Source organism: Gymnogyps californianus, chromosome 3, assembly GCF_018139145.2.
Source record: "Gymnogyps californianus isolate 813 chromosome 3, ASM1813914v2, whole genome shotgun sequence".
NCBI classification, from domain to species: domain Eukaryota; kingdom Metazoa; phylum Chordata; class Aves; order Accipitriformes; family Cathartidae; genus Gymnogyps; species Gymnogyps californianus.
Window position 1 is genome coordinate 76,010,835 of NC_059473.1, and position 24,197 is coordinate 76,035,031.

Sequence of the window (24,197 nt, forward strand, 5' to 3'; positions counted from 1 at the left end):
TACATCTGCATAACTTAATAAAAAAAGACTGAAGCAAACTTTAAAGAGCACAGTAAATTAATAACCCATGAGCAGCAGTTAAATTCACCATATATTCTGGAGCATGTACTGAGAAAACCTGCAATGTAAGTGCACTGCATACGATGTAGGAACAGAAAATATGGCCAAAAAGTCATGCAACCATAGAAACATATTTACAGCTACAGACCATATCTATACTTACCTGCAATGGGTGGACCAACTGTCATAGGTATTGACATAAGTCCTAGTAGAAATCCTATGGCCTGGGAGACATCCTGAGCCCCAACAAGCTCAAAGGCAATAGGAGCCATAATGCAAATGAAGCACCCATCAAACAGGCCCATGAAGAGACAGACAGCAATGAGACCTCCAAAGACATGGCACAGTGGAATCATCATAGACATCAGGCCAATAAAGAAGAATGAGGCCACCTAAACATGACCAGGGGGAAAAAAAAAAAAAAATATAAAAACATGTTGCATCAAGTCAGCAAAGATTAAGGGAACAGATGAGCTTTCTTGCATTTGTAGTGAATTAAACTGTCTGCCTCTATTTACTTCAAAATAAATATAAGCAGTCTCCATGGATTACCACCATCAGAAGTTACATACCAAGATAAAACAAACACATATAACTCATGACATGCAATCAAAGAGATTCCACTACTCATTTCATATGTTTTCAAAATGCATTTGTGTATTGGGTTTGCGTGGCAAGGTTTTGGTAGTGGGGGAGCTACAGGGGTGGATTCTGTGAGAAGCTGCTAGAAGCTTCCCGTGTCCAATAGAACCAATGCCAGCTGGCTCCAAGACAGACCTGCCGCTGGCCAAGGCCAAGCCCACGCCCATCAAGCGACGGTGGTAGCGCCTCTGTGATAACATATTTAAGAAAGGGAAAAGAAGTTACAGGGGAGTTGGAGTTGCAGCCGGAGAGAAGAGAAGAGTGAGAATGCGAGAGGAACAACTCTGCAGACACCAAGGTCAGGGAAGAAGGAGGGGGAGGAGGTGCTCCAGGCGCCGGAGCAGAGATTCCCCTGCAGCCCACGGTGAAGACCATGGTGAGGCAGGCTGTCCCCCTGCAGCCCACGGACGTCCACGGTGGAGCAGATATCCACCTGCAGCCCATGGAGGACCCCACGCCAGAGCAGGTGGATGCCCAAAGGAGGCTGTGACCCTGTGGGAAGCCCGCGCTGGAGCAGGCTCCTGGCAGGACCTGTGGACCCATGGAGAGAGGAGCCCACGCTGGAGCGGGTTTGCTGGCAGGACTTGTGACCCCGTGGGGGACCCATGCTGGAGCAGTCTGTTCCTGAAGGACTGCACCCCGTGGAAGGGAGCCACGCTGGAGCAGTTCATGAAGAACTGTAGCCCATGGGAAGGACTCACATTGGAGAAGTTTGTGAAGGGCTGTCTCCCGTGGGAGGGACCACACGCTGGAGCAGGGGAAGAGTGTGAGGAGTCCTCCCCCTGAGGAGGAAGGAGCGGCAGAAACAACATGGGATGAACTGACCGCAACCCCCATTCCCCATCCCCCTGTGCCGCTGGGGGGAGGAGGTAGAAGATTTGGAAGTAAAGTTAAGCCCGGGAAGAAGGGAGGGGTGGGGGGAAGGTGTTGTTAAGATTTAGTTTTATTTCTCATTATTCTACTCTGATTTGATTAGTAATACTTCCCCCCCCCCCCCCCAAGTCAAGTCTGTTTTGCCCATGACAGTGATTGCTGAGTGATCTCCCTGTTCTTATCTCGACCCATGAGCCTTTTGTTGTATTTTCTCTCCCCTGACCAGTTGAGGAGGGGGAGTGATAGAGCAGCTTTGGTGGGCACCTGGCATCCAGCCAGGGTCAACCCACCACAATTTGTAATCAACTATCCTGCAGTGATTATGTAAGGTCATTACTCATGCACCAACATTTTTTGAAAAGTTACTCTCTGCTCTTTTCACAAATGAAAGCCACAATAATATCAGAAGTTTAATATAGCTAAAACACTACAGTTAGACTCCTCACTGTTGTAATTTAAGTAAAAATATCAGTATTATGAGTGATTACTTCAGGGTCCTTATATTCAGAGGTGGTATTTGAAAGTCTTATTTCAATTTGTCCACATAAAGGTCTCTTGCTGTATTCCTGTAGCCATGCATACTTACAAAGATTTTATATTATAACCTTAGATAAAGATTATTTGTTTGTTGTAAATTAAAGGAATAAAACTCTGTCTTTCAGCAAAATGAAAGCAAATTTAAAAGGAAATAAAAAAAGGTAAGAGTTTTGCTTGTGCGCTATCTATATGTCAGCATAGGAAACAAATGTCCCACCTAACTGCACAAACACATTTTCCAGAAACACATGCATTATGCATTGGTCACTTGTAAACCATTAAAGACAAACAAGGTCACTTAAAAACTACTAGACATCACAATTTTTTGATGGATAAGTGACATCAAATAAATTACTTCATTAGGAAAAGTCTTTAAGCAGACAGCTAGATGAAACTTAATTTTCAGGACAGCATAACAATTCTTTTAGGTAATGTACTTTATTTAGCATACTAAAGAAAAACTGTTTTGCAGCATCTGAAGTATGGTATAGAAATAGAAACACTGAAGAACTAGGTTTCTTACAGAAACTTAAGGCTAGAGGTGAAGAAATTCTCAGTTCTGTGTATTCTGATACAGACAATACAAATATTATTTGAGATGAGTTTATATCTAAGTAGTAATGTGGTTATCTGTAGACAAACTCTAAACAAGATGTTGTTGACCAGATTCTTTGTATTATCATATTATGGTAAAAGCAGCACTAAAACCAGAATCACTAAACTTTGTATCCAGAAGAGACACAATGTATCATTCTGTTATTAAAGATAGACTTTATAAAGCAAAATTCAGCAAAACAGGTCCATAAGAAAGAATGCAGAAATACAGATAGTATGAACTGTTGGACAATCCAGAATAATACTTGAGGTGAATATTCACTTTCCCTCAAAAATGCTGATTTGAAACAGGAGAGCTGAAGGTGCTGGGCATGGCTTAGCAAAAGTTAATGTGTTTTTCCTGCTTAAAACTAGGTGAAACCAACATAACTCAGAAGCATCCTAGTTCATGCCCTAAACAAAAGTCCATGGTTTTCAGTTCTAGCTATTCAAGAATAAAAAGCTTGTAGTTTTACTGCAAGTTTGGTATTTGTGCTTTGTAAATCACGTATAACATCTCAATGCTGCCTTTTCACTTATCTTGACATTTCCTGAAAGTGTAACAATAGGTATCAATGCAAATGAGTGAGATACAGTTCCAGTCTCTATCATCAGGGAATCTTAAATTTATTTAACTATGGCAACAAATACTCCATCTTCAGAAAGGTGTTTCCTTCCTAAGAATTTTTGGTTTTAATAATGTAGTACAGATAATAGCCATTAGATGTCTCCCTTGTTATTCATTTTAAAACAACAAAACAAGAACACCCAGAGGTTGATAACATGCAAGTTATAACTAAAGCTTTTCCAAAAGTCTACACTAACACTGCTACTTTCTCAAAAAAATATCATTTATAAGTGTGGAGGGCAGAAAGTGTATATCCTCCTTCATCCCCAAGCTGCAGCATTTCTGGAAGCTGTGACTCTTTCTGCAAGTAACCCCCTTCATTCAGCAAAATCTGCTCAACTAAGCACTTCCCATGGCTTTACCAGTGTGCACTATGCACAGAACATACCTGACACCAAATTCTCACCTATCAAAGATCAAGAAAAAAGATCCAAAATCCTTAACAGAGGAACATAGGAAAAAAATTAATCTTTCTGCAATCATTATGAAATCATGGGATAAAACAGGGAAAGCAGAATCTAGAGAATCCCCAAAGGTTTTCTCGCTCACATGCTAATGATTAATTTCTTTCATTCCGAGCTGAAAACAGCCAGCAGGTAGTAGACATGTTTCCTTAGCATTAAAAAGAATAAAAAAAAAAAATCAGAGATTCATGAACTTTGCACCAAAGGCTCCTACTATAAAAAACTATACATTGAGTTTCCTAGAGTTTTGAAACTTCTCAAATTTGAATCTCCAGATCAGTTAATTCTGCTTACTTAATAGTACCTGCAACCAAAGCCTTCAGAATATTGTTTGTATATTCCTTCAGAACGGTGTGAAGACATACCTGTAAATAAACTTTTTTTGCACCAGGAATATAATCTGCAACTCTGCCGAAGATCAATCTGCCAACTCCTGAAGTAATGCCCAGACACAGCAGAAGCACTTCTTCTGGCACGCTGTCACCAAATCTGTCTTCTACATGCTTCATCTGTTTAAAAAGAGGGTTGAGAAAATAAACTGGCTTTAGAATTAAAAGGAAGATAAACCTTAGAAAACTTGAGTTAAATAGAAGTAATCTGTGAATCTCAGACTTACAAATACAGCTACAAATGGTCAACTAACTTACTCTGCTTTTACAGATTTTAGAATAAGTTTCACACTGGCTTATCAGTATTAAGTGCAATACAATAAAAACAATCTGAAACATGTTGTTGCTTTATTCACAATTCAAGAAAACAAAGCTGCGTCTAACACCAAGAAAACTGAAGAGAACCTAGAAGTGTTCTCCCCAACCACATTTAAGTTACTAGTCATAGATTTAATGCAGAATCCACAAGGCTGTCTAGAACTGGTTGCTTCACTGGCTGGGGCACGCTCTCAGGTCTGAAGGTACTGGATGATTAATGAGCATCTCCACAGTACTGTTCTGTACATTAAGACAGAGATACATGCCACCAAACTTGTAACATAGCTCAGGGCAGGAGCAAGAAGCAGAGGGGCAGAGTTGGAGGCCAGACAGTGCAAGTAGGAGGGGCCCTCCAGACTGCCTCATCCCGACATCCACGATCACCATGACATCCAGGGGCAAGGAGGAAGAGGAGCAGAAACCACCTGCAGTGCCAAACAACAGCAAGCACTTCCAGGAGAGGGTGCAGCTACAGCAGCAATGAATAGGGCAGACTGGAAGAATGATTTATCAGGCGCTTCAAACTAAAGAACTAAAGCAACTGACCGACGGTCCTGACAGTAGGCCATCAACTACAATGTGATGAACTACCAGTGTCAGTAATTCTAACCTTTCAAGTCATGTTAAAAAAAAAATCACAAGACTGGCTTGATGGATTTGGATTTTTCATACTTTCTGGTTCCACAGTAGTTTTTGTTTGTTTGTGGGTTTGTGGTTTTGTTTCTTTAACATCAACCATGAAGACCAGAAATTACCCATAAGAAAGATTTTTTGCACAATCACTTTTTGAAACACGCTTGGCAATACCAAATATGCCAAAGCAGGCATTAGAAGGTGTAGAAATAATTTGCATAGTCCTGCGATCTCTGTGCTCACAACTAGTTCCGAACAAGAAACTGTAAAGACTCAAAGGTGTGAAGAAGCAAACAGAAAAAACTGATTTTAAAGATGTAGTAAAAACATTTGAGAGACGAGGTGACCACAGGCTGACAGACCTGGATAGCAAAAGCTGCACACCAATTTTTGTTATTAATTCTGATTATGTGATATCACTTCAAACTAGAGAACCCTTAATTTCCTATCTATAAAATGGAAAAGTACAGTTTTAGTAAATACTTCTAGAGCAAAATAGTCAAGATTCGTTCCTGGCCAGAGTGTTAATACACAAGCAGAGCCTTTTTTTCCAACATAAACAGGATTTGCTGAGTGATGGTGATTTTCTTAACTATAAAATCAGTTGGGTTTTGTTTATATGTCACAGAAAGTCTATTAAATCTAATATTAATTTGTCCAATATAATTAATTTTGTCAGGAAGGAAATAAAAATAAGGGTTAGTGGTTTGGTTTTGTTTTTAAAGAATAACTTCTAACTTCAATTGAAGACAGATGCTTGCTCTTTTTATTTTTATTTTTTTCTTTGCTTTTTAAGACACATTTGGGAACAGAATCTGATGAAATTTTTCATCTAGAATGATATGTAAACATAAAATATAAGTTGTTCTATTTATTCCCTTTCTGTCAAAGGTGAGAAGAGGAAAAGCTGACAGTTTTCCCACCCCTACCTTTACATGCCTGCCAACACCTACTGGCCCAGCCGAGAGAAACCAAGGTATTTTCTGCCATTCTTGTCACCTGTTCCACTTCTAAGTAAACAAGCTAGAGGCTGCAGAAACATGGAAGACCTGATTCATCCACTCCCAGAGGCTTTTCAACAGGTAAGATAAAGCTCTACATCTAGATAACTATTAACCCTGCATGTGCAACTGAGTAACCGGATTTCTCAAAGCAGCACTCTGAGGGTGAAATGCTGTCCTCTTAGATCAATGGGGGAAAATACTGGACTCAATCAACTCCATAAGCAGGCAAATAACCGCTACTCATCTCAATCTTCAAATACCTAAATTAGTATTCATTTTTTTACCTTTCACTCCTCTTAAGCACACCATAACCTTAAAGACAGCTTCCAACTAGATGTAAGGAGAAACTTTTTCCCCAGAAGGGCAGTAGGCAGTGGCGCAGGCTGCCCAGAGAGCTTGTTCAGTCTCCTTCCTTGGAGGTTTTCCAGATCCAAGTGCACAAAGCCCTGAGCAACCTGGTCTGATCTCAGAGCTGACCATCTGATCCTTAAAAGCACATTCAATCTTCAGTGATACAGTCACTAAGTAAGCTGTAAGTAACAGCAATACTAACTGAATATCTGAAAATACAGTACTGAATTAATCCTGAATCACTGTAAGTGCTAACTCATTATGGACTTACAGACATTTCTTGTAACTATAGGTTAAATATATTTATTTATGATGAAGTAGCTCAAACGAGATTAAGATTTCCACAGATTTTTAGCCGATAGAACTACTAAAAAAATCCCATGATGGGCAATTACTTGTGAACCTTCTCAGGCAGCATCTCATGCATTAACACTCTTGTCATTGCAGAACTATACAGGCTGTAATTATATGACTCTTGCATTATCTACAGCAGTCAAATGGGGACCCAGGCACACAGACACATCGAAGGCCAAAGCATTTCCCTGTGGGTTTTGCCTGTTCTCAGTAACGTAGCTAGCTCTTCACTCAGAGCTGTGTGCATGCTGAATTGCAGGTCTGATTTTTCCAAATGTAGAAAAGGCCTGTAATTTTGCCTGAGCCAACCAGTACCAGATTTTCCAGACAAGCACGGCTTCTTTACTATTTGAAAATAAGTTATCTTTGTACAATCCAATCTTCCAAATCAAGACATAGACAGCGGACAATATAACTGAATGCATCCCTGGCACCAGCATTCTACCTTATACCCTTGCTCTCTATTATCAGGGTAATGCGTACAAACACAGATCTTACTGTCCAAATTCTCATTATTGTTAGGATGAGACTAGAAGAAAGATTAGCCACTTGGTAGCATCTAGAATACTTTCAGATATACTGTCTTGGCTAACCTCTCCATCCAACCAAGACCCCGATTTTGCCAAGATCTTCCATTAAATGCATACATATGTCAACTATATTCATGCACTGAATCAAAAATAGAGCAATCTGAGCATAGCTGTACTTCCTTTTTCCAAACACAAAGAACTTGAATCTGAAAGAACTGGTAATGAACCAGTAAGAAACAATTCTCTGTCAACTGCTTTCTTCCTGTGTATATTCCATTTTGGGAATCTCCAATCAAGTAAAGCTTTAGTAGGCTAAATGCAATGCAATCTCTTTCTCACTGAAAGAGATGGCCAACAGCAATATATAACCTAGAAAAGTTTGAGGACATAAAAACCAGCATTTTCTTCAAGTCCTGATGCAAGTCCTGATGTCTGACACTTTCATTCAGAGCCAGTGTAAGGATAAAAGGAAACGTTTACAGAGTACTGCTGGTACTGTTCATAAATTGGGGATACTATTCCTAATTGCTCCAAATTAACAGTTTCCTGAAAGAGCTGAGAGGGGTTCTTTTGGTTTTGATTTTTCTTTCTCAGACAGGAGAAGAAAAAGGATAGCCTACATAGACAAACTTTTCATTCTCCATGCTTTCCAGAAACATATGAGCTCTATAGAAATCCAGGCAAAACGGTGATTCCTTGGAATGCAAAGTGGTGAGGCATGCCAGTAAGTAACAAAGATGAAGCTTTGCATGAGGTGTCAGATGAGTCTAAAACATACCCTTACAGGCAAAAACTATGATCAGAGACTGAATCTATCATAGTGCTCATGGTATGGAATCTGCCCTGAGGTACAAGCACTTGTAATATCCAGAAATGTTTTAATAATATTGTTTTTTCAGTACTAATTGGCCCTCTTAGCCACATAACAATTTTAAATCCAGACACCCAAAACAATTCTAGACTTGTATAATGTATGAGACTTAGCCATCAATCTAGGCATGGCAATACCTCCATAATCTACTGATTGGATTATTGCTTCCGCGGCCTTCAAAAACCCATTCAGTATTATTAGAAGACATGATGGCCTTGTCATTCCATCACTCAAGATTTTTTTTTTTTTCCCCAAGCTGTAAGTGCAAAAAAGGCAAAAGACAAAAATAAACTAAGTGCATGTCCAAGTAAGGGTATTAGCAACTGACAGGACACAACTGGAGTGAGTATATGGAGAAAAATTATACTGGTGCTCATCTTCAAGACTACAATTAGATCCTCAAAATCTCAGAAAACTAAAAGCTTAGGTTTATTTCACACACATCTCCTGAGAAAAGAACAGCCTTACTGACAATATACAGATCTTTCTGTGCTGTTAGTGCCATCACACAGCAGCCTTCCTACAATGAACAAGTCAACCACACGCCTGACTGAACAAGCCAATTCCTTCAAAAGCCTAGAGAAAAAACACTAACTGGTGCCTTGATAAAGATATATCAAGAACTTTGCAGTGACCTGTCCTGGAAGATTGAAAGTTTCAGGATGTGCTGAAAAACAGAGCATAAAGTAACTCTGGACAAGTCAGTTTATTCTATAACATAAGGACTCACCACAAAAAATGAGAGGGGGCAGGGGGGAAAATCAGAGAAAGAAACTTGGTCGCCAGAGAACTGTATGATACTAGGCAGAGGGAAGATCATTTAATGCAAATACATTTCTGGTCCAGACTCCACCAAAGAAACTTTTACTGATGAGCCAAAAACTAGCAGACAAACCAGCAACTCCCGACTCCTGAACATCTACTGAAACAATGATCTTCATGTTAAGAGACATGAAATAGCATTACTAATACCTAATGCAGATCCATTTTTAAGGGAGTGCCATCATCCTGAGATGGCTACAGTAGCATTTTTTAGAAATTAAGTGTCTTCACGTGACAAAAATATGCACATATACATCTTCAAGATAATTCCTGTTTACATACTTGCCACAACAGTGATAATATCTCTTTCTGTCTCTAGTCAATTTAATCTACACAATGAACAAGGAGAGAATTAAAGAGACAAGGGGATTATTACATGGCAATCGGGAAATTTTCTATTATTCCACTAAGTAAAGCAGATTAAACAGAATAATCCATACATCATGAAGATTCAGAACAAGTATATTCTGAATTCCTTAAGTAAAACTGAACATAACAGTTAACAGGTTAACTGTTAAGCCTATTTAATATAAAAAAGGTTAAGAATTCAGATTAGAGTAAGAAAAATTCAGGTTGCCAATTACGTAGTTAAAATAGTTTGGTTTTTCCCCCAAAATAGCTAGTCCTGAAGAAATTTGCCCTAAATAAAAAAAATTTCAGAGCTGTTAGTGTTATCTTTAAGAGCATGTGAAGGATGAGTATGATCCCAGAGATCAAAAAAGGCAGCCAATAGCATAAAACCTGAATTGGAGAAACCAAGACAATGGTTGTTAACCAATAACCAATTTTTCTACTTAGAGTCACAAATGCTAATCATTTTTTAAAGCAATTAAACCAGTTCTCAGGTCTTGAGAGAGCGAATGCCAATTGGTAGGCCTGAAAGATATTCAGGGAATAGTGCAAGAAAGCATGCTGGGGACTGAGAAAAGCCTGAAGCATGGGGGACAACCCCTACACTGCAGCACAAGACAGTCCATGACTTCTGCTCTTTCCCTCTTTCACTCCACTTCATCTCAGGATATTTTCAGGTCCCACCCTCCACTAGTAGCTCCTGGAGGTGCCAACAGAGACTGGATCCCACTGGAGCCACAAGAGACAGCATAAAGAAATGGGCACAAGGATATTGGTGGATTGGTGTGGCTTGGGTGGCAGCAGCAAGACAGATAAAGCACACATGTATCTGGCGAAGCTCACAGTGACTGAGAGCAAGGATGAGGAATAAAGCCAGGGATATGTAAGAACTGAAGTGTTACATACACGTGAGGGCTGAGAGTTAAATTGTTAAATAACTTGCCCTTTTTAAGCATTTTAAATTGATTCTCATTTGTGACTACAGTCTACAACTTACAGTCTTAGTTCTGTCTGTTCCTCGTGACCCTAAACCAGTGTTTCCTGGGCCTATCTTACTCTCAAAACTCAGCTAGCCACTACGTCCAAAATTAACTACTATCAGCAAGTCCTAGAGAGTTACAGGTCAATCACATTAACTTGAATTTCCAGAGCAACAGCAGAAAAGGAAACAAAAGAGAACTATTCATAAAGATCTAATAGGTAACATCATAAGCTAAGGATCAACATAGATTTATGAGAAAACAACCAACCCTAATTTCTCTCTATTACATGGTAGGTAGCAAACCTTGACAGAGGGAAGGACAGAAGTAACAAATCTTGACCTTGGCCAGCGTTTTGAAATTCTCTCAAACATAACTATACTTATGAGCCAGTTTGGAATACATGACTTAAATGGAACAACTGTAAAGATGGATGTTCAAATGTTTGGAAAAGCTATTTTTAATTAATGATACATTGCAAAACTGAATATGCCAAAGAAGGCTCCGTAAAACCCTGCCCAGATCTACCGCTATTTAATATTTTCATTAATGATATGGACAGTGAAATAGAGAATATACTTATCATTTGATGTAATTTGCAAATTTAATAAGTATTGCAGGCACTGTAAAGAAAAAGACTGGAATTCAAAATGATCTTGGCAATCTTGGCATCTCAGTCAATAGTATGAAATAAATATGATTAAATTCCATAAAAACATTATGAGGTAAATAATATTCAAGAAACACTACATGAGGTAAAAATCAGATGCATGAATACAAGATGGAAGAATAATCTGGCAACAGCTCTTTAGAAAGGGAACTCAAGGTTTAGCAGATTAAACTTCAGCATGTTCTAATAATGTCATCATATTGCAAAAGTAACAGAATTTAACAATTCATGACACGATGTGACCTTCACATACTGGTCAGTATCAGTAAGGCCTCAGCTGAATTATGTCCTATTTTGGTCATTACTCATTATTAAAGACATGGACCATCTGTACAGAATCCAAAAGAAAGATCTGGCAATAAGCAGAAATTTGATAAGCATGACTTATGAAAAAAAGATTAAAAATAGAAATATAAAAAAGGTCCTTTACCAAAGTAAGTCTGTACTCAAAAAACGGGGTAAATTGATGAAGTATGGGATACCTCCAGTCTTATTTTCTATGATTCATTAAGTAATTTGATGGATGTCTTAGTATAGTCACAAATACATACTTATTGAGTGTTATGACTTGAAAACTTTTTTTTTTAGCTCTAGCTTGGTAAAACTCTGCTGCACATTTGATTAACAGTAACCTTATGACTGAAGGAAGCAATTTCCTGACATCACCACTTAAATTTTAGAAGCGTAACGTAAGTAATTCTTTGCAAATCATTGTGGCATTTACTAATATGATAAAGTGTTATCAGGTTATAACTTACGTAATTAAAACTGAGTATATTATATGCTATGCTATGATCAAGAAATTATGGAGTATCAAAACAATGGATTAAGATATCTTGTACAAACACCCAAAGTAACAAGAAAATACTTCATTAACCACTGATAATTAACATTGTATGCACTGGACTTATTAAAAAAACACTTTGGCTACTTGTAAACACAATTTAAGATGGATTCTCAAAGCAGCTAATAGAAGTGAAGCAACTAAAACCTAATATAGCAAGTTCATCCTCTTTATAATACTAAACTAAAAGCCTATAATATGGATTAATTTTATTTAGCATACTTTAAGTAAAATTTTAATACAAGTCCGCTGCTACACATCCAGTTTAGTCTTCCTCAACTTTAAAAAAGAAAAATACATCCATTGTACTATTTTGTCTAGTGATGATAATGCCTTCGCCTTGACTTCCAAACAAATAAAGTCAAACTTCATTAGCCTAGCTTAAAAATAAAAATGATAAAAGAATACTGAGAAGAGGAATATAACAGCATATGCTATTTGTCCAGAAATAAGTGCAAAGATATGCTCACAAAAGTGATTTTTTTTAAACTAAGAACTGTTAGTTGTTATAGTTACTTTCGTAAATACCTAATTTCCTTCCTTATTTTTGCCTAGATTAGACATCGCTGGAAACACTACATAAATTTTATAGAAAGCATATCTTTAGCTTCTGACAATTCAGTTCAGCAAAGCTGAAGGTAAGCTTACAATTGACTATATGGGAGGACAAGCGGGACTAACTGTGTATTAACCAATTAAATGAAGTAGTAAGTGGAAAAAGGGAAGTGCTAACACCATTATAACAAGCAAGACCTTTATTAGAATATTGTGTTAGCGACAGCATTTACATGTCACAACAGGACATCTTCTCACTGCTGAACTTAAGATGTCTGCCTTGGCCAGCTAGTCTTCCTAACTGATACAAAAAAAAAAAAAAGATTCTTTGAGAGGCAATTCAGAAGCCTGACCTTGATGCTCCAAATTGCTCTCCAGAGAAGCTTCTTATTCTTTGGACCATAAGGACTAGTCAGTCAAACTAAAGGTCTTCAAGTCAAGTGAGGTGAGTACCCCTCAGCTTGAAAAACGTTTGGAAAGACAGCTACGAGACTGATTCAAGGTGTCTGGAATCTGCCATACCGAAAAACTTATCAGGAGAGAGCTCATGTTCTGTAACTACTCAGACAGGAAGATGACAAAGGCAAGGAGAAACATGGGAAGCTGGACTAAGATCAGAATGAAAATAAGTGTTTATCTGCATCAGTGAAGATAATTAGCCAGGAACAAAAAGCTTTTACAAAGGGATGGGTTTCCATTTCACAAAATAGTGCTGCTACCTCAAGTTTTTCAACTTGACAGTAAAATTAGCAATAAAATTACCAGACAAGATTGTACGACTTATTTGTGTGAAAAGAAAGCAGCTTATTACAGTAGCGCCTTCTAAAATTTACCAACATAAAGATTGTATTTCTTACCTATCGCGAAGAACAACAGAATAAGCAACTAACTTGGAGTTAACTGGTTAGTAAAATAGGGATTCATTCATCTACCTACATGTTACAACGCTACTGTCATCTTCTAAGAGAGGTTGACTTCCTTACTCCACAACAGAATTTGGGCTACTTTTATCAAGTCTCTCAGGACTAGACTCCTTAAACCATAGGACTTAAGTGAGTAAAATCAAAACATAGATTCTCAAACCTTTATTCAGCTGCCACATAATTCTGAGGGCATCCATAACACTTCGATACTAGAGATCTACTTGTGGACAAGGTCATAATCACCTCAGCTTTCACAGAGCTGGGTGAAGTGCCTGTCTCATTCTACTGGGACACACAAAGAAAGCTCTCGCAAGAGTCTCAATTCTAGATGGAAGTCCCAAATACACTGCCAAATATCTACCAGATCAGTGCCCAGAGAAGCTGAATCAAGTAGTCATATTTTCATTTAAAACACAACAAAAAGATATGATAATGATAGTCTCCCCCACCTCATACGGAGATATAGCCCTTACTCAGGATACAGATATTTATGTTGCATTTTCTTTCCTGCCTGGAGAAAATCCACCTCTCCCTTTTCCTAGAAAATATTCCACTCAGTAATAATGACAAATTTTAACCCAATCATCAGAAAAGAACCTGAAAAATAGGTCACAGCTTGCCAATTACTGGCAATCAAATAGAAAGAGCTACGTTCCAGGAATTCCTCAAAGGAAAATTCAAAATACATGGAAAGAAATTCACAAGTCTGAACAGGATTTAACAAAGCAAAGAGTTTCTATGCAGCTCTTCTTGGAGCAGAAACTGGACACAAAAACTGGTCTGTATATGAGTGAAGGAAGGTTCTTCACTTAATTTTGGTGATCAGTTTTCTTTGCTCTGTATGAGGTTAGCAGGAAAAAAACATCAACTGTGATCTTAGGCTTCTGGGCACTTGTGGAGCTTGAGTTTAATTCAGGTCAAGATGCTTCAAGCATCCAAAGACAGGACGCTGAGTTTACCATTAAAATAGCATTTTTCCAAAGAAAAAAAAAGAGAATACACTTTACAATTTAATCTGACTTTGAACTATATGCTCCGTTTGCTATTAGAATAGTTTGTATTATGCAAGAGCACATTAACTAGTGTGCTGTTAGAGACTGATACAAAGGAAATCATAATGTAACTCAGACCTTTCGAACTGCTAGTATTGCACAGACCTGAGGAAGACTGCTTTGCTCTTATCCTTCAACATCACCTTATTGTTTGTACCTGAGTATACCTGCTACCTAAAACATTTTTTTGCAAACTTTCATTTACTTTTACTTCTAAAAAACAGAAAACATTTGTTTTATTCTTTTCAGTTTCTATTCTTTCTGTACTTATGATTTTTACTCTTCTCCAGTACTTATTTGGAAAACATAGTTTAAATATGCTTTCATAACAATTACAAGTATAAAGTATGAAATAATTTATTTCTTTTCCCACCACCACCCCCAATGTCGAAAGTGGACAATCTAGCCAAGAATAAATACTGCCAGATCAACATTGAGGAATACTAGGAAAGAAATGGGTGCACAGGATAATGACAGAAGTGGATAAAGGGCGAAAATTTCACTAACCTGGGCAGTCAAACTGCAGCAGATGTTGAGATCTGAAGGGAGATAAATGCAAAGATTAGAAAAGCAAGTAAAGCATGGGGAGCCACTGAAGATTTGGAGTCTCAGAGATACCTGCTTAATAATTACAGTGGACCTTTACAAAACCAGTGCCTTGTTAGTCTTCCGTTGGAGACAGAAATATGGTAGTGGATGAGAAAGGTAATAGTGCTAAAATTGACAGCTATGCCTACAGTTTTAACTTTTTTAGATTATCTACAGTATAGAGAAATATCTGTTTGACACACAGTTATCTGTTAGTACTGGACATAGTTTAGAAGATACTACCCTATCATTACAAAACAGACTCACAGCATATTCTGGGAAACAAAAGATGTAGTACACTTCAGACAAATGACTGATGTAAGTCTGAAGAAATGAACAGGTTTCTTGAACAGCAGCCCATAAAAGCAAGTGAATGTAGTGATGGAGGCTGATTTTTTTCCAGTTTGAGTAAAAAAATCCAGACATCCCCATTAGACATTAAACATTATTTTACACAACGTTTTAGAAGTAGCAAATTTATGACATAATACAAGTGGCTCGCAAAACAGACAGTACTTACCTTACAAGAACTGAATTTCTTCAAGATATGCTATGTGTATGCACTTTACTGTGGATATGCATGTGTTTTATATGTTTAAGGTTAGAGATTTGTGGTTACTAGAGTCCATACAGTATACGCCATACTTTTCATCACGCTTTGCACTCAAACATAGAGGACAGCGTTTATATCTCTGCTTCTATTTGTCTCCACTGTGGAATCCAGGGGCATAGGACTTAAAGGAAGGAGAGAGGTACAGGATTAGGACTGTACACACAGAATGCACAACCTGAAGAGCTTCACTTACTGCAAGGTATGTAACTCCTTTCTACTATGGCTCCTTGAGCAGATGCATGTCTCACCGCAGAGAACACAAAGCAACTACCACTGCCTATGCGGAGATGACCACTCTTGCAAGGACAGCAACTGAAACACTGGTTTCTCAAATGAGGAGTCTATTCTAGAGATGTCACACCTGACAATATTTAGGGAACACAACATCAGTAGGGGAGGCTTGAAGAGTTACACAGACATTTGTAAGCAATGTTATGGATGATGACTAGGGTCTTGTTGGGCAGAACGTCAACTACTGCAGTGAGATTCATCCTGACTATCCTATAGCTTGTCCTGATATGGCAGCTCAGATCTGCTTGGAGAATCTTGGGTGGTTTCTATACTGTTCATATTTTCCAGTATAATTCTTCCTAATGACCCAAAGCTTTTACTTGGAGAGGGTGCAGTTTACAAGTGGAAAATGGCTATTTTTCTGAATGGGCAGAATAGAGAAACTGTTTTGTCCTGAATAAATAAGGCCTTTCAGAAACTGACTATATGGAAGTGAATACAGTTTTCAAAGTACACAGTGAGAATTTCAGGTAAGCTCCCAGAAAAACTGTGGCTACAGAGGATCTCATGAGAGCTTGGCTCTTCATTTCTCCAAGTTGATTGCACAGGAAGACAGTTTTTATTGGCACATGTTCTACAGGGCAAAGGTTCAAACATTGAATTTGCACAGCAGAATCTGATCTCTCAACGAAAACAAGGCACATCACTGATACAGAGTGAGAAATGAGTAGACAAGTCAAAATAGCTGGCTGGTAAAGAACAGAGCTGAAGGACGAGTCATCCTGGTTCAATTTAAGAAGGCAGTCCAAGGTGATAAAACAGTCGTAAAATAGTTAAATCACATGAAGGCAAGGATCTTACAGCACAGAGGAAAAAAGAGTGGGAATCAAATCCGGCAACAAAAATCTGCATCATCTATAATCCATACCAGCAAGTTCTCCTGTTGGTTATGTTTTTTCTAAAGTGAAAAAAAGGACTTTCTTAGCTAAAGAACAGGAACAAAATGGATGTTCCAGCAAAAGATAGGAAGTAAAGACCAGTAGACAGCACTATCTTTTTGTCCAAGGACAGACTACATAGGCACAGCACTAGACCCAGCAACTTCAAAGTAACAAACACAGAAGATCTGGAGACAGACTAAGCCACACTGAGGACAGACAAATATTTATCTGAGCTGTCTGATTTTGTGATGCAGCCTAGACAATGAGTTTGTTTATATGCATTAAAACATCCTTACCTAACAAGTATTTTACAGATATTCCAACCATCTCCACACCCCTCCCAGGAATAAAAATGTGTGTCTTGTTAGGTAGGATGGTGAAGATTTTGAACACAGCTTAGCTTCTATCCGAGAAGCACACTGCCTAAATGATTTAGCCTTTAAGTACCCATCATCTGTTCTGATGAGATATATCTGAAATACATTGCTTTAAAGCTTCCCTATACAGCAGAAGGACCATTACCTTTCTCTCCGATAACAGAAAATACAATTGCAGTATTGCTCATAGCTATCTTTAAGCCCAGAGATTGTCTAGAGAACAGATTCATGAGTTCCAAAGACAGTTTACATTTTGAGGGCACTGTATCTGTCACTAAAACCAGTGAGCTTCTCCCAGTGAACTAGTTGCCCTGGACATCAAAAGGAGGTCCCCCACAGCCACTTACTAAACTCTTCTAGAATTTCAAGAAGGCAGAAGCATACATATAAAAAATACCTGCCTGTGGAACAGGCCAACCTTCAACAGCCCATATGTGATCAGAGATGTAGCCTGTACATGTAAACAATGTACATTTTCACTGTTGTGTTTCGATCTGTAAGCCTGAACAGGCTCTAGAACTTACTGCAGGAGAGTTATGCCCTTGCAAACGTGGAAACCAAAGAGGCCACCATAACCTTCATTATGCCAAGGGAAAAGGTTTGACTTCCAAGGGTTTAAAAACCCTATTGAGCTCTTTGATCAGGTCTCTAAATCTTTCACCACTAAATATTTTCTGTAGAGAAGATCTGTCTGTATTAGTCAGCTACCTCAAAGACCTGGGTTAAAATCCTCAAAGCTGTCAATAATTCAAGTGACAAGGGCCCTGGTATTAATAGTTTTGACCTAACACAAGCTAAGGAACTTCACACATGTGGTAATGTAATGGAAATGTTGAATTCTGAAAGTTAAAGACATAAGAACCAGTCTCTGAATCACATTTAACTTCTGTTTGCAGATGAGCAGGTTTCCCCAAACCTATTCTTTTTTGGAGATGAAAGTGAGTAATTTCCTATTTCCCAGGAAACTTCCCATTGTAAAAGATATCATTGGAAGGACAGCTGAAAGACCATGGGAGGTGATGAACAGGAAATGAACTGAACTGGAAGGTTTATCCAGATGAAAGAGAGCCCAAGATGACAGGTATGCTGGGTAATGCCAACTCAAATGCTCAAAATGGGCCAAGTGGTCTCCAAAGGAAACACACCAAGGTACTCAATCTGTCACAGCTGTTTGTGGACTGAGCAGAGCAGGGGATTAGTGGCCTAGTAAGAATGCTTGTCATCACTGGCACTTCTTCCCAGCCATGCCTAGGGTCTATAAAAAGAGAAGGCAGCTAAACTGATTACCTTCATGCAACATAATACCAAGGGGGGTAAGGAATCTCCTCTGAATTCTTCCAAACATGGTGTATTCCTGGTTTTCACACAGCAAAGCACAGCACCACAGACGACGTACACACTACGGTATTTCTTTATTTCCCAGAGAAAAACAGCTACACAGTGTCCACTGCTGGCAGCCAGGTTTTAAATAAGGCTAGAGGTTCACTTCATTGTTACAAAATTTCCCCAAGAATCTGAAAAGGCAATTTACCAGCTGAGCCAGAAAATCTCATATTTTCAAATATGATGCCAGCAGAGCCTAAGAGTCTGTACCTAACAATAGTCCTAGGGCTGCTATACCTTTCTGGAATACCTTTTAGCTGGCCAGCTGCTTGGAAGCCTCTTTACTTTTCATTGTGAGATGCATCTTCTTTTCCAATACAGTTGATGAAAATCTTAGAGCAGAGTCCAAGGTGATGCTTTGTTTCTCAGTGGCAGTTTCTAGAATCTGAGACAGTATCTACCTATTTTTTCCAAGCATTAAGTCTGCAGTCTCACTTCTCTGTTCCTTGGAGGTCCAGCTGAACCTACTCCTGGCATGTGCAGATTCAGAGCAGCAGTGAGACACTGAATCTTCAATATTTATCTATTGAGGAGAATAAATCCAGTATTTAAATCTGTCTCCCAAGACAGATTCTCCTGAGGAAGTTGTTGGAAAAATGGCCAGGCACACACTATTTTTTCATATTTTAAACAGGAAGCACACAGACACAGAACACATGCATTCCACATAGCTACTGCTAACCAAAAATGTTACATATGCAAGTATGTACCCATCATGGAACATGAACATGGATAAGCAAAAGTCAGATTTACACAGTAAATTAAGAAATAAGCAGCAAAGCTGGGTGAGAAATATTGAAATCTATTTTTCCTGAGCTGTTCTGAAGTTAAGAGTACAGTCACTGTTATTGTAACTTTCACATTGCTTATCAACTAACAGGTAGCTTTGTATACAAGTCTATAACCATATTTAAACAATAAGCTTAATCTTCAAATAGATCTAGCCATTCTTTAAGAGTATGTATTGTCCTTATAAAAAAGATTTAGACTTAGAAAGGTAAACTTTATCAATAAACATTTTTATTGCATTGTCTAGCATCCAGTTGCTTTTTTAAAAGTAAAACATGTAATAAGTATTTGCACTATTTTGTTCAGCTATTCAGTTGTTCAATTCAGTTTTTCATCCTGCAAGGTATCAAACACTATAAATAAGACAGGACCTATCATTTCCAAGAGGCATTTAATGAAAGTAACTGCTAAACCAAACCATGTCTTTGTTTGAAACAATTAATGGAGATACTGTGAATGTCCCAAGACAAATTACTACAGGACTGAAACATTGCACTGAAAGTGTTAAGATGATATCTCAGTCCTGCCAGTACTCCTCATAGTGGCTGAATATTGCTATATCAAAACACAACACAATACTGGGCCCCTTTTCTTGTAAATGTCATAATTAATATAGTCCTAAATTCGTACTGAACCTTAAGTGACCTTAGTCACTGCTTAGAAAAGACTAAGCAGTGGCAACATCCATTTTAAGCAGTATTTCTTTTCACCCTGCTAAATAAAGCACAAAAAGCAACAGCATATCTTTTGAACTACCTAACATGTGACCTTATATCAAATTTTAACAGAATTGTTCTAACAAGCTTATAAGAATTAAGGATGTATGATTCTGATTAAGTACATACTTTTTTTAAAGGGTAAGAGAACAGCACTAAACACTTAACATTAGACTGTGATTCCTGAAAAACAGAAGTTCTCTGTTATTAGCAGAACAAGCACAGGACAAGTGGCACAGAGACTAGGTATACTTTCTTTCAAATATACTTAATCATTTCCTTGTAAGACAGCCCTTATTAAAAACAACTTGGAAAGAGTGTTTTGCATTAATCTGACAGATTTCTGTTGTGGACTCACAATTTAAACCTGAATGGACTAAACTAGTTTTTTTATTTGGCCATTTGCCTATTTTAGAGAGACATCAAAAGAAAAACTCTCAATCACTGCAGTTTAGACTGGTTTCAAACTTGAGAGGAATAAGAACCATTTGATTTAGTAATCCTATGAATTATCAGTTTGCTCTTCAACAATCTGAATTAATGCTACAAGTATATAATAAAGTCAAAACCTATTTATAGTATTTCTCCCAACCCAATTCCCCAAAATCACATGGAATGCAACACCTACTAATGGAATTTGACACCAATTAAACTGGCATAAGAAAAGCTCTCCCTTTTTGGTTCTCCCCTGCAAGAGCCAAAAGGAATATGATGCTTATTTTGCATGCAGCTGATATCTACCAGTCAGGGTCTGGTAATTCTTGCCAGCTCCTTGATATGAATCCTATCTAGCATGCCATATAATTAATTTGTTGATTTGTTTAATTTTAGTTAGAGCCTAATTCATGAGCAGGTTTTCTCTGGTTTTAACAGCTTTTCCTCTATCTAGCAAATATGGTGCAGATGGTTAAAGTTGTGAAGACCTGGCTAATTCTATTAGTCCAAAGCCCAAAATGAGCTTTTATTTCTTTCTTACTACAAGTTTTACAACATGCATCCTCCTTTCCAATATGCTTCAGAAAACACAAGCGAGACAAACAAAAATCAGGGCTGGCCTCAGAATCACTCAGAGACCCTGCCTGGGGCCGTAGGAGCTCCTCCACTGTGCCAAGCCAGCAGACAGCAGCTGATGTGCAGTGACTAGAGCACACCAAGTCTGCAACCTCCAGTTACCATGGACCCAAGTGGTGACACACAACAAGCCTAATCAGCAGGGCCTGTGGCACCTGTGTTTCATCACATGGTCAAGAGCACCCAACACTGTCAAAACAGCCTTTCCAGGTGGGAAAAATGGGACTTGGTAAGTACAGGAACCAGGTCTGAGGGCTAAGGGAAGAGCTGTAGGCATGAGGCTCCATGTATAAGTGTTTTTTCTTAGGGCACCTGCAACCAGTATCCCATTCTCGCAGTCTGGCTATTGTCGGCCAACCCTAACAGTGGGAAAATTTCAAGAGTTTTAGCATAATGAAAGCTGTCACTTGCCCAAGTATCATATTCCTTTTCCAGTATTGCTACAATTTAAAAAATGCAGTAAACAATGGAACAATAGTAACTTTTGTTTTCAAAAGCTAAGAAAGTAATCTCTGGTTTGGTAGATGTACCAGCAAAAAGTTTTTTTCTTATAACCTTTGACTTATCTGGAAGTACGTACTTTTACGTACTTCTGCAAGTACATAAAATGTGGTTTTTATCAAAAGCAGACAAAACTAGGATAAAAAAAGTCCAGAGCTATCTACTGGACTTGAAGTATCTGTGTTGAAGGGCAGAATCCATGCTGTTCCTTCATAAACACTGATCTATTCACTTTCTCAAATACAGATCCATAGAGACTGTCTAAGGTTTTAAATAGTCCCCCCCTAGCATACATCATTTCCCACCAGCAATAAATGCTATGGTTCTTCACTTACTCATGTTATCATAAAAATAAATACCTTTCAATTAAAAAGATTTTCCCTTCTTTTTGAAATTATTAAATTTGAGTTAGAGGGATGAGTGTTTGCTTAGTTCTAAAAGCAGACCTAAATTCTTGAATGAGTTTAGGTTTATGTAGAAATAATTACAGAAATGGTGGGTTTAGCTGTGACAACACGTCATTCTTTAAGCCCCAAGCAGCAAGTTTACTGTTAGTCCTATGACTGCATCCTCTAACCCAACGATTCAAACTCCTGCTTTCTGTCACAAAGATTTCTGCTACTGAGGATACATCCATCCTTGGCAATCACAAAATAATTATAAAATAATCCTAAATGCATGACCTGCAGGTATTAAACTCTTTTCATCCTGATCACTTATCCAAGATTGAAGGTTAGAAAAATCTTACACATTCTGGAAGTGGAAATACCGCTATTCATGAAATTCAAGTTTTAATTTTCCATTTCAACATCATTAAAGCTAGGGATTATTTTATTAAACTATTTGTATGTCAGGCTCTGAAAGATTAGTGAGCACTTACATAGTACTTAATGGACCATATACATAAACAAACAGAAATATGACATTGATGGTACCTACATAGGTTTTTATCAGTATAAGCACATGAAGTTTTGTTCCAGTTCATACTGTTTCTTACCATACCTGTCATACTCACTGATCAAAGTTTGGTTCAGGCTTTAAATGTTTCAGAGTACGGTCAAGAGTCCTGGGTACATAACACAAGTTAAGTAGTACCTCAGTCCTCCATGGATTCTCTGTGTATATTGAAAGGTACCTAAATTAAATTTTGCACAGAAATCTGAATCATAATCAATCAGATGTTTTAAAAGATTAAAGAAAAAATCAAGCTATTTTCCATTTAATAATGCTATCTGCAAAGCCAAGAATGAAAGCTAAGCTTCTTGTTTAGAATTGTTTTATTTAAAAGTAGTGGGAGCTTGCTACACATTAAGAAGATTTTTCTCTCTGGTTTACAGGAGGACCAGAGAATTACACAGTAAAATTGAGTATTTAAGACAAGTAAATTAAAACAAAAACTTGTGGGTTTCAGGAGCGGGTTTTGATAACAAAACTTATCAGTGAAGAGGTCCTAAGAGCTGGTGAAGCTTCCCCTCTCAAAAGTGGCATACAAAGCAAACTGACTCCCATTGAAGATTTTATGTTATAAATAGTTAAGCTTCATGGTTCCTCTGAAACGGAGCAAAAAAGCTGGAATTTAAATCTCTTAGTATAATTTTGAGGTAATCTTTAAAATATTAGATTCTAACTGCACTTTGGAATAGTTTTATAGTGTTATCAAACATTATATTACAAACAGCCTTGATCAAGTTGTTTTCCTGTACTGGAGCTGTATTTCACAATCAGAATTTGTGCCAATCTGATATGGGGGAAAAAAGCACTCAACAGGAGTGAAAGCACACTATAAAATGAAAAATTATATAATATAAAGAAAAGATACAAAGGGTTTTGTCCTCTACAAGTCGACCAGCAGCTTTAGTCCAACCTAGAAACAAGACGCACTTGTACAAGCGTCTTGGTAAAAAATTAGCTTTGTGTTAAATAAACGTATTTTAAAGGTTCTATGTGACTGCTTGTATAGCCTTGTTCTTCAGTTCTCTGCAAGTGTTAACCATCATTTACGATCTATCCAATAGTTTTCTCTACAACACTTTCCTTCTACTCCTCTGAACACTGTTTTATTTCAAAACGACTCTACAAAACTTACAGGCAAATAGCATAAGATGTCACAATAGCTTAGTGATCCAGTTGAACAGTCCTTTGAAATAGTCTAATTCTAAGTGTTATAGAATAAGATCTACACAATTAAAAACTAAGTAACAAGAACTAGCCATGAATAAAAGTCAGTTTACAGCTGCTCAAACACAAACCAGCCCCCACCCTAAGGTAATTTTTAAAATAAATACCTGATGCAGTGTCAGTAATCTAACCAATGTATTACCAGAAAGCAGTGACACCACTTGCTATATTGCATACAAACCCATGGGCTTTTAAGGATTTGAAGATTTGACAGAATTCAAGACATTTATTATCATTAATCTATCATGGATGAATAATAAATATTAATATGATCCTTCTGTTTTCATAGTGGGTACTAGTTCTACCAGTCCATGCTCTTTATCAAATACTCTTGAATATGAGGATGTGTAATGGTCTAAATAGA

The 24,197-nt window shown here is 37.9% G+C and overlaps 1 protein-coding gene across 1 annotated transcript in view; it reads right to left on the bottom strand.

Annotated features, from left to right (window-relative positions):
* Positions 1 to 24,197, bottom strand: part of SLC16A10 (solute carrier family 16 member 10) — a 79,290-nt gene that overhangs the window by 6,752 nt on the left and 48,341 nt on the right. The window contains exons 4-5 of the mRNA XM_050893032.1: positions 4,164 to 4,307; positions 224 to 452 (exon numbers count right to left, since the gene is read on the bottom strand). Of these exons, the coding sequence (XP_050748989.1) occupies positions 224 to 452; positions 4,164 to 4,307 (373 nt within the window). The remainder of the gene's footprint in view (positions 1 to 223; positions 453 to 4,163; positions 4,308 to 24,197) is intronic.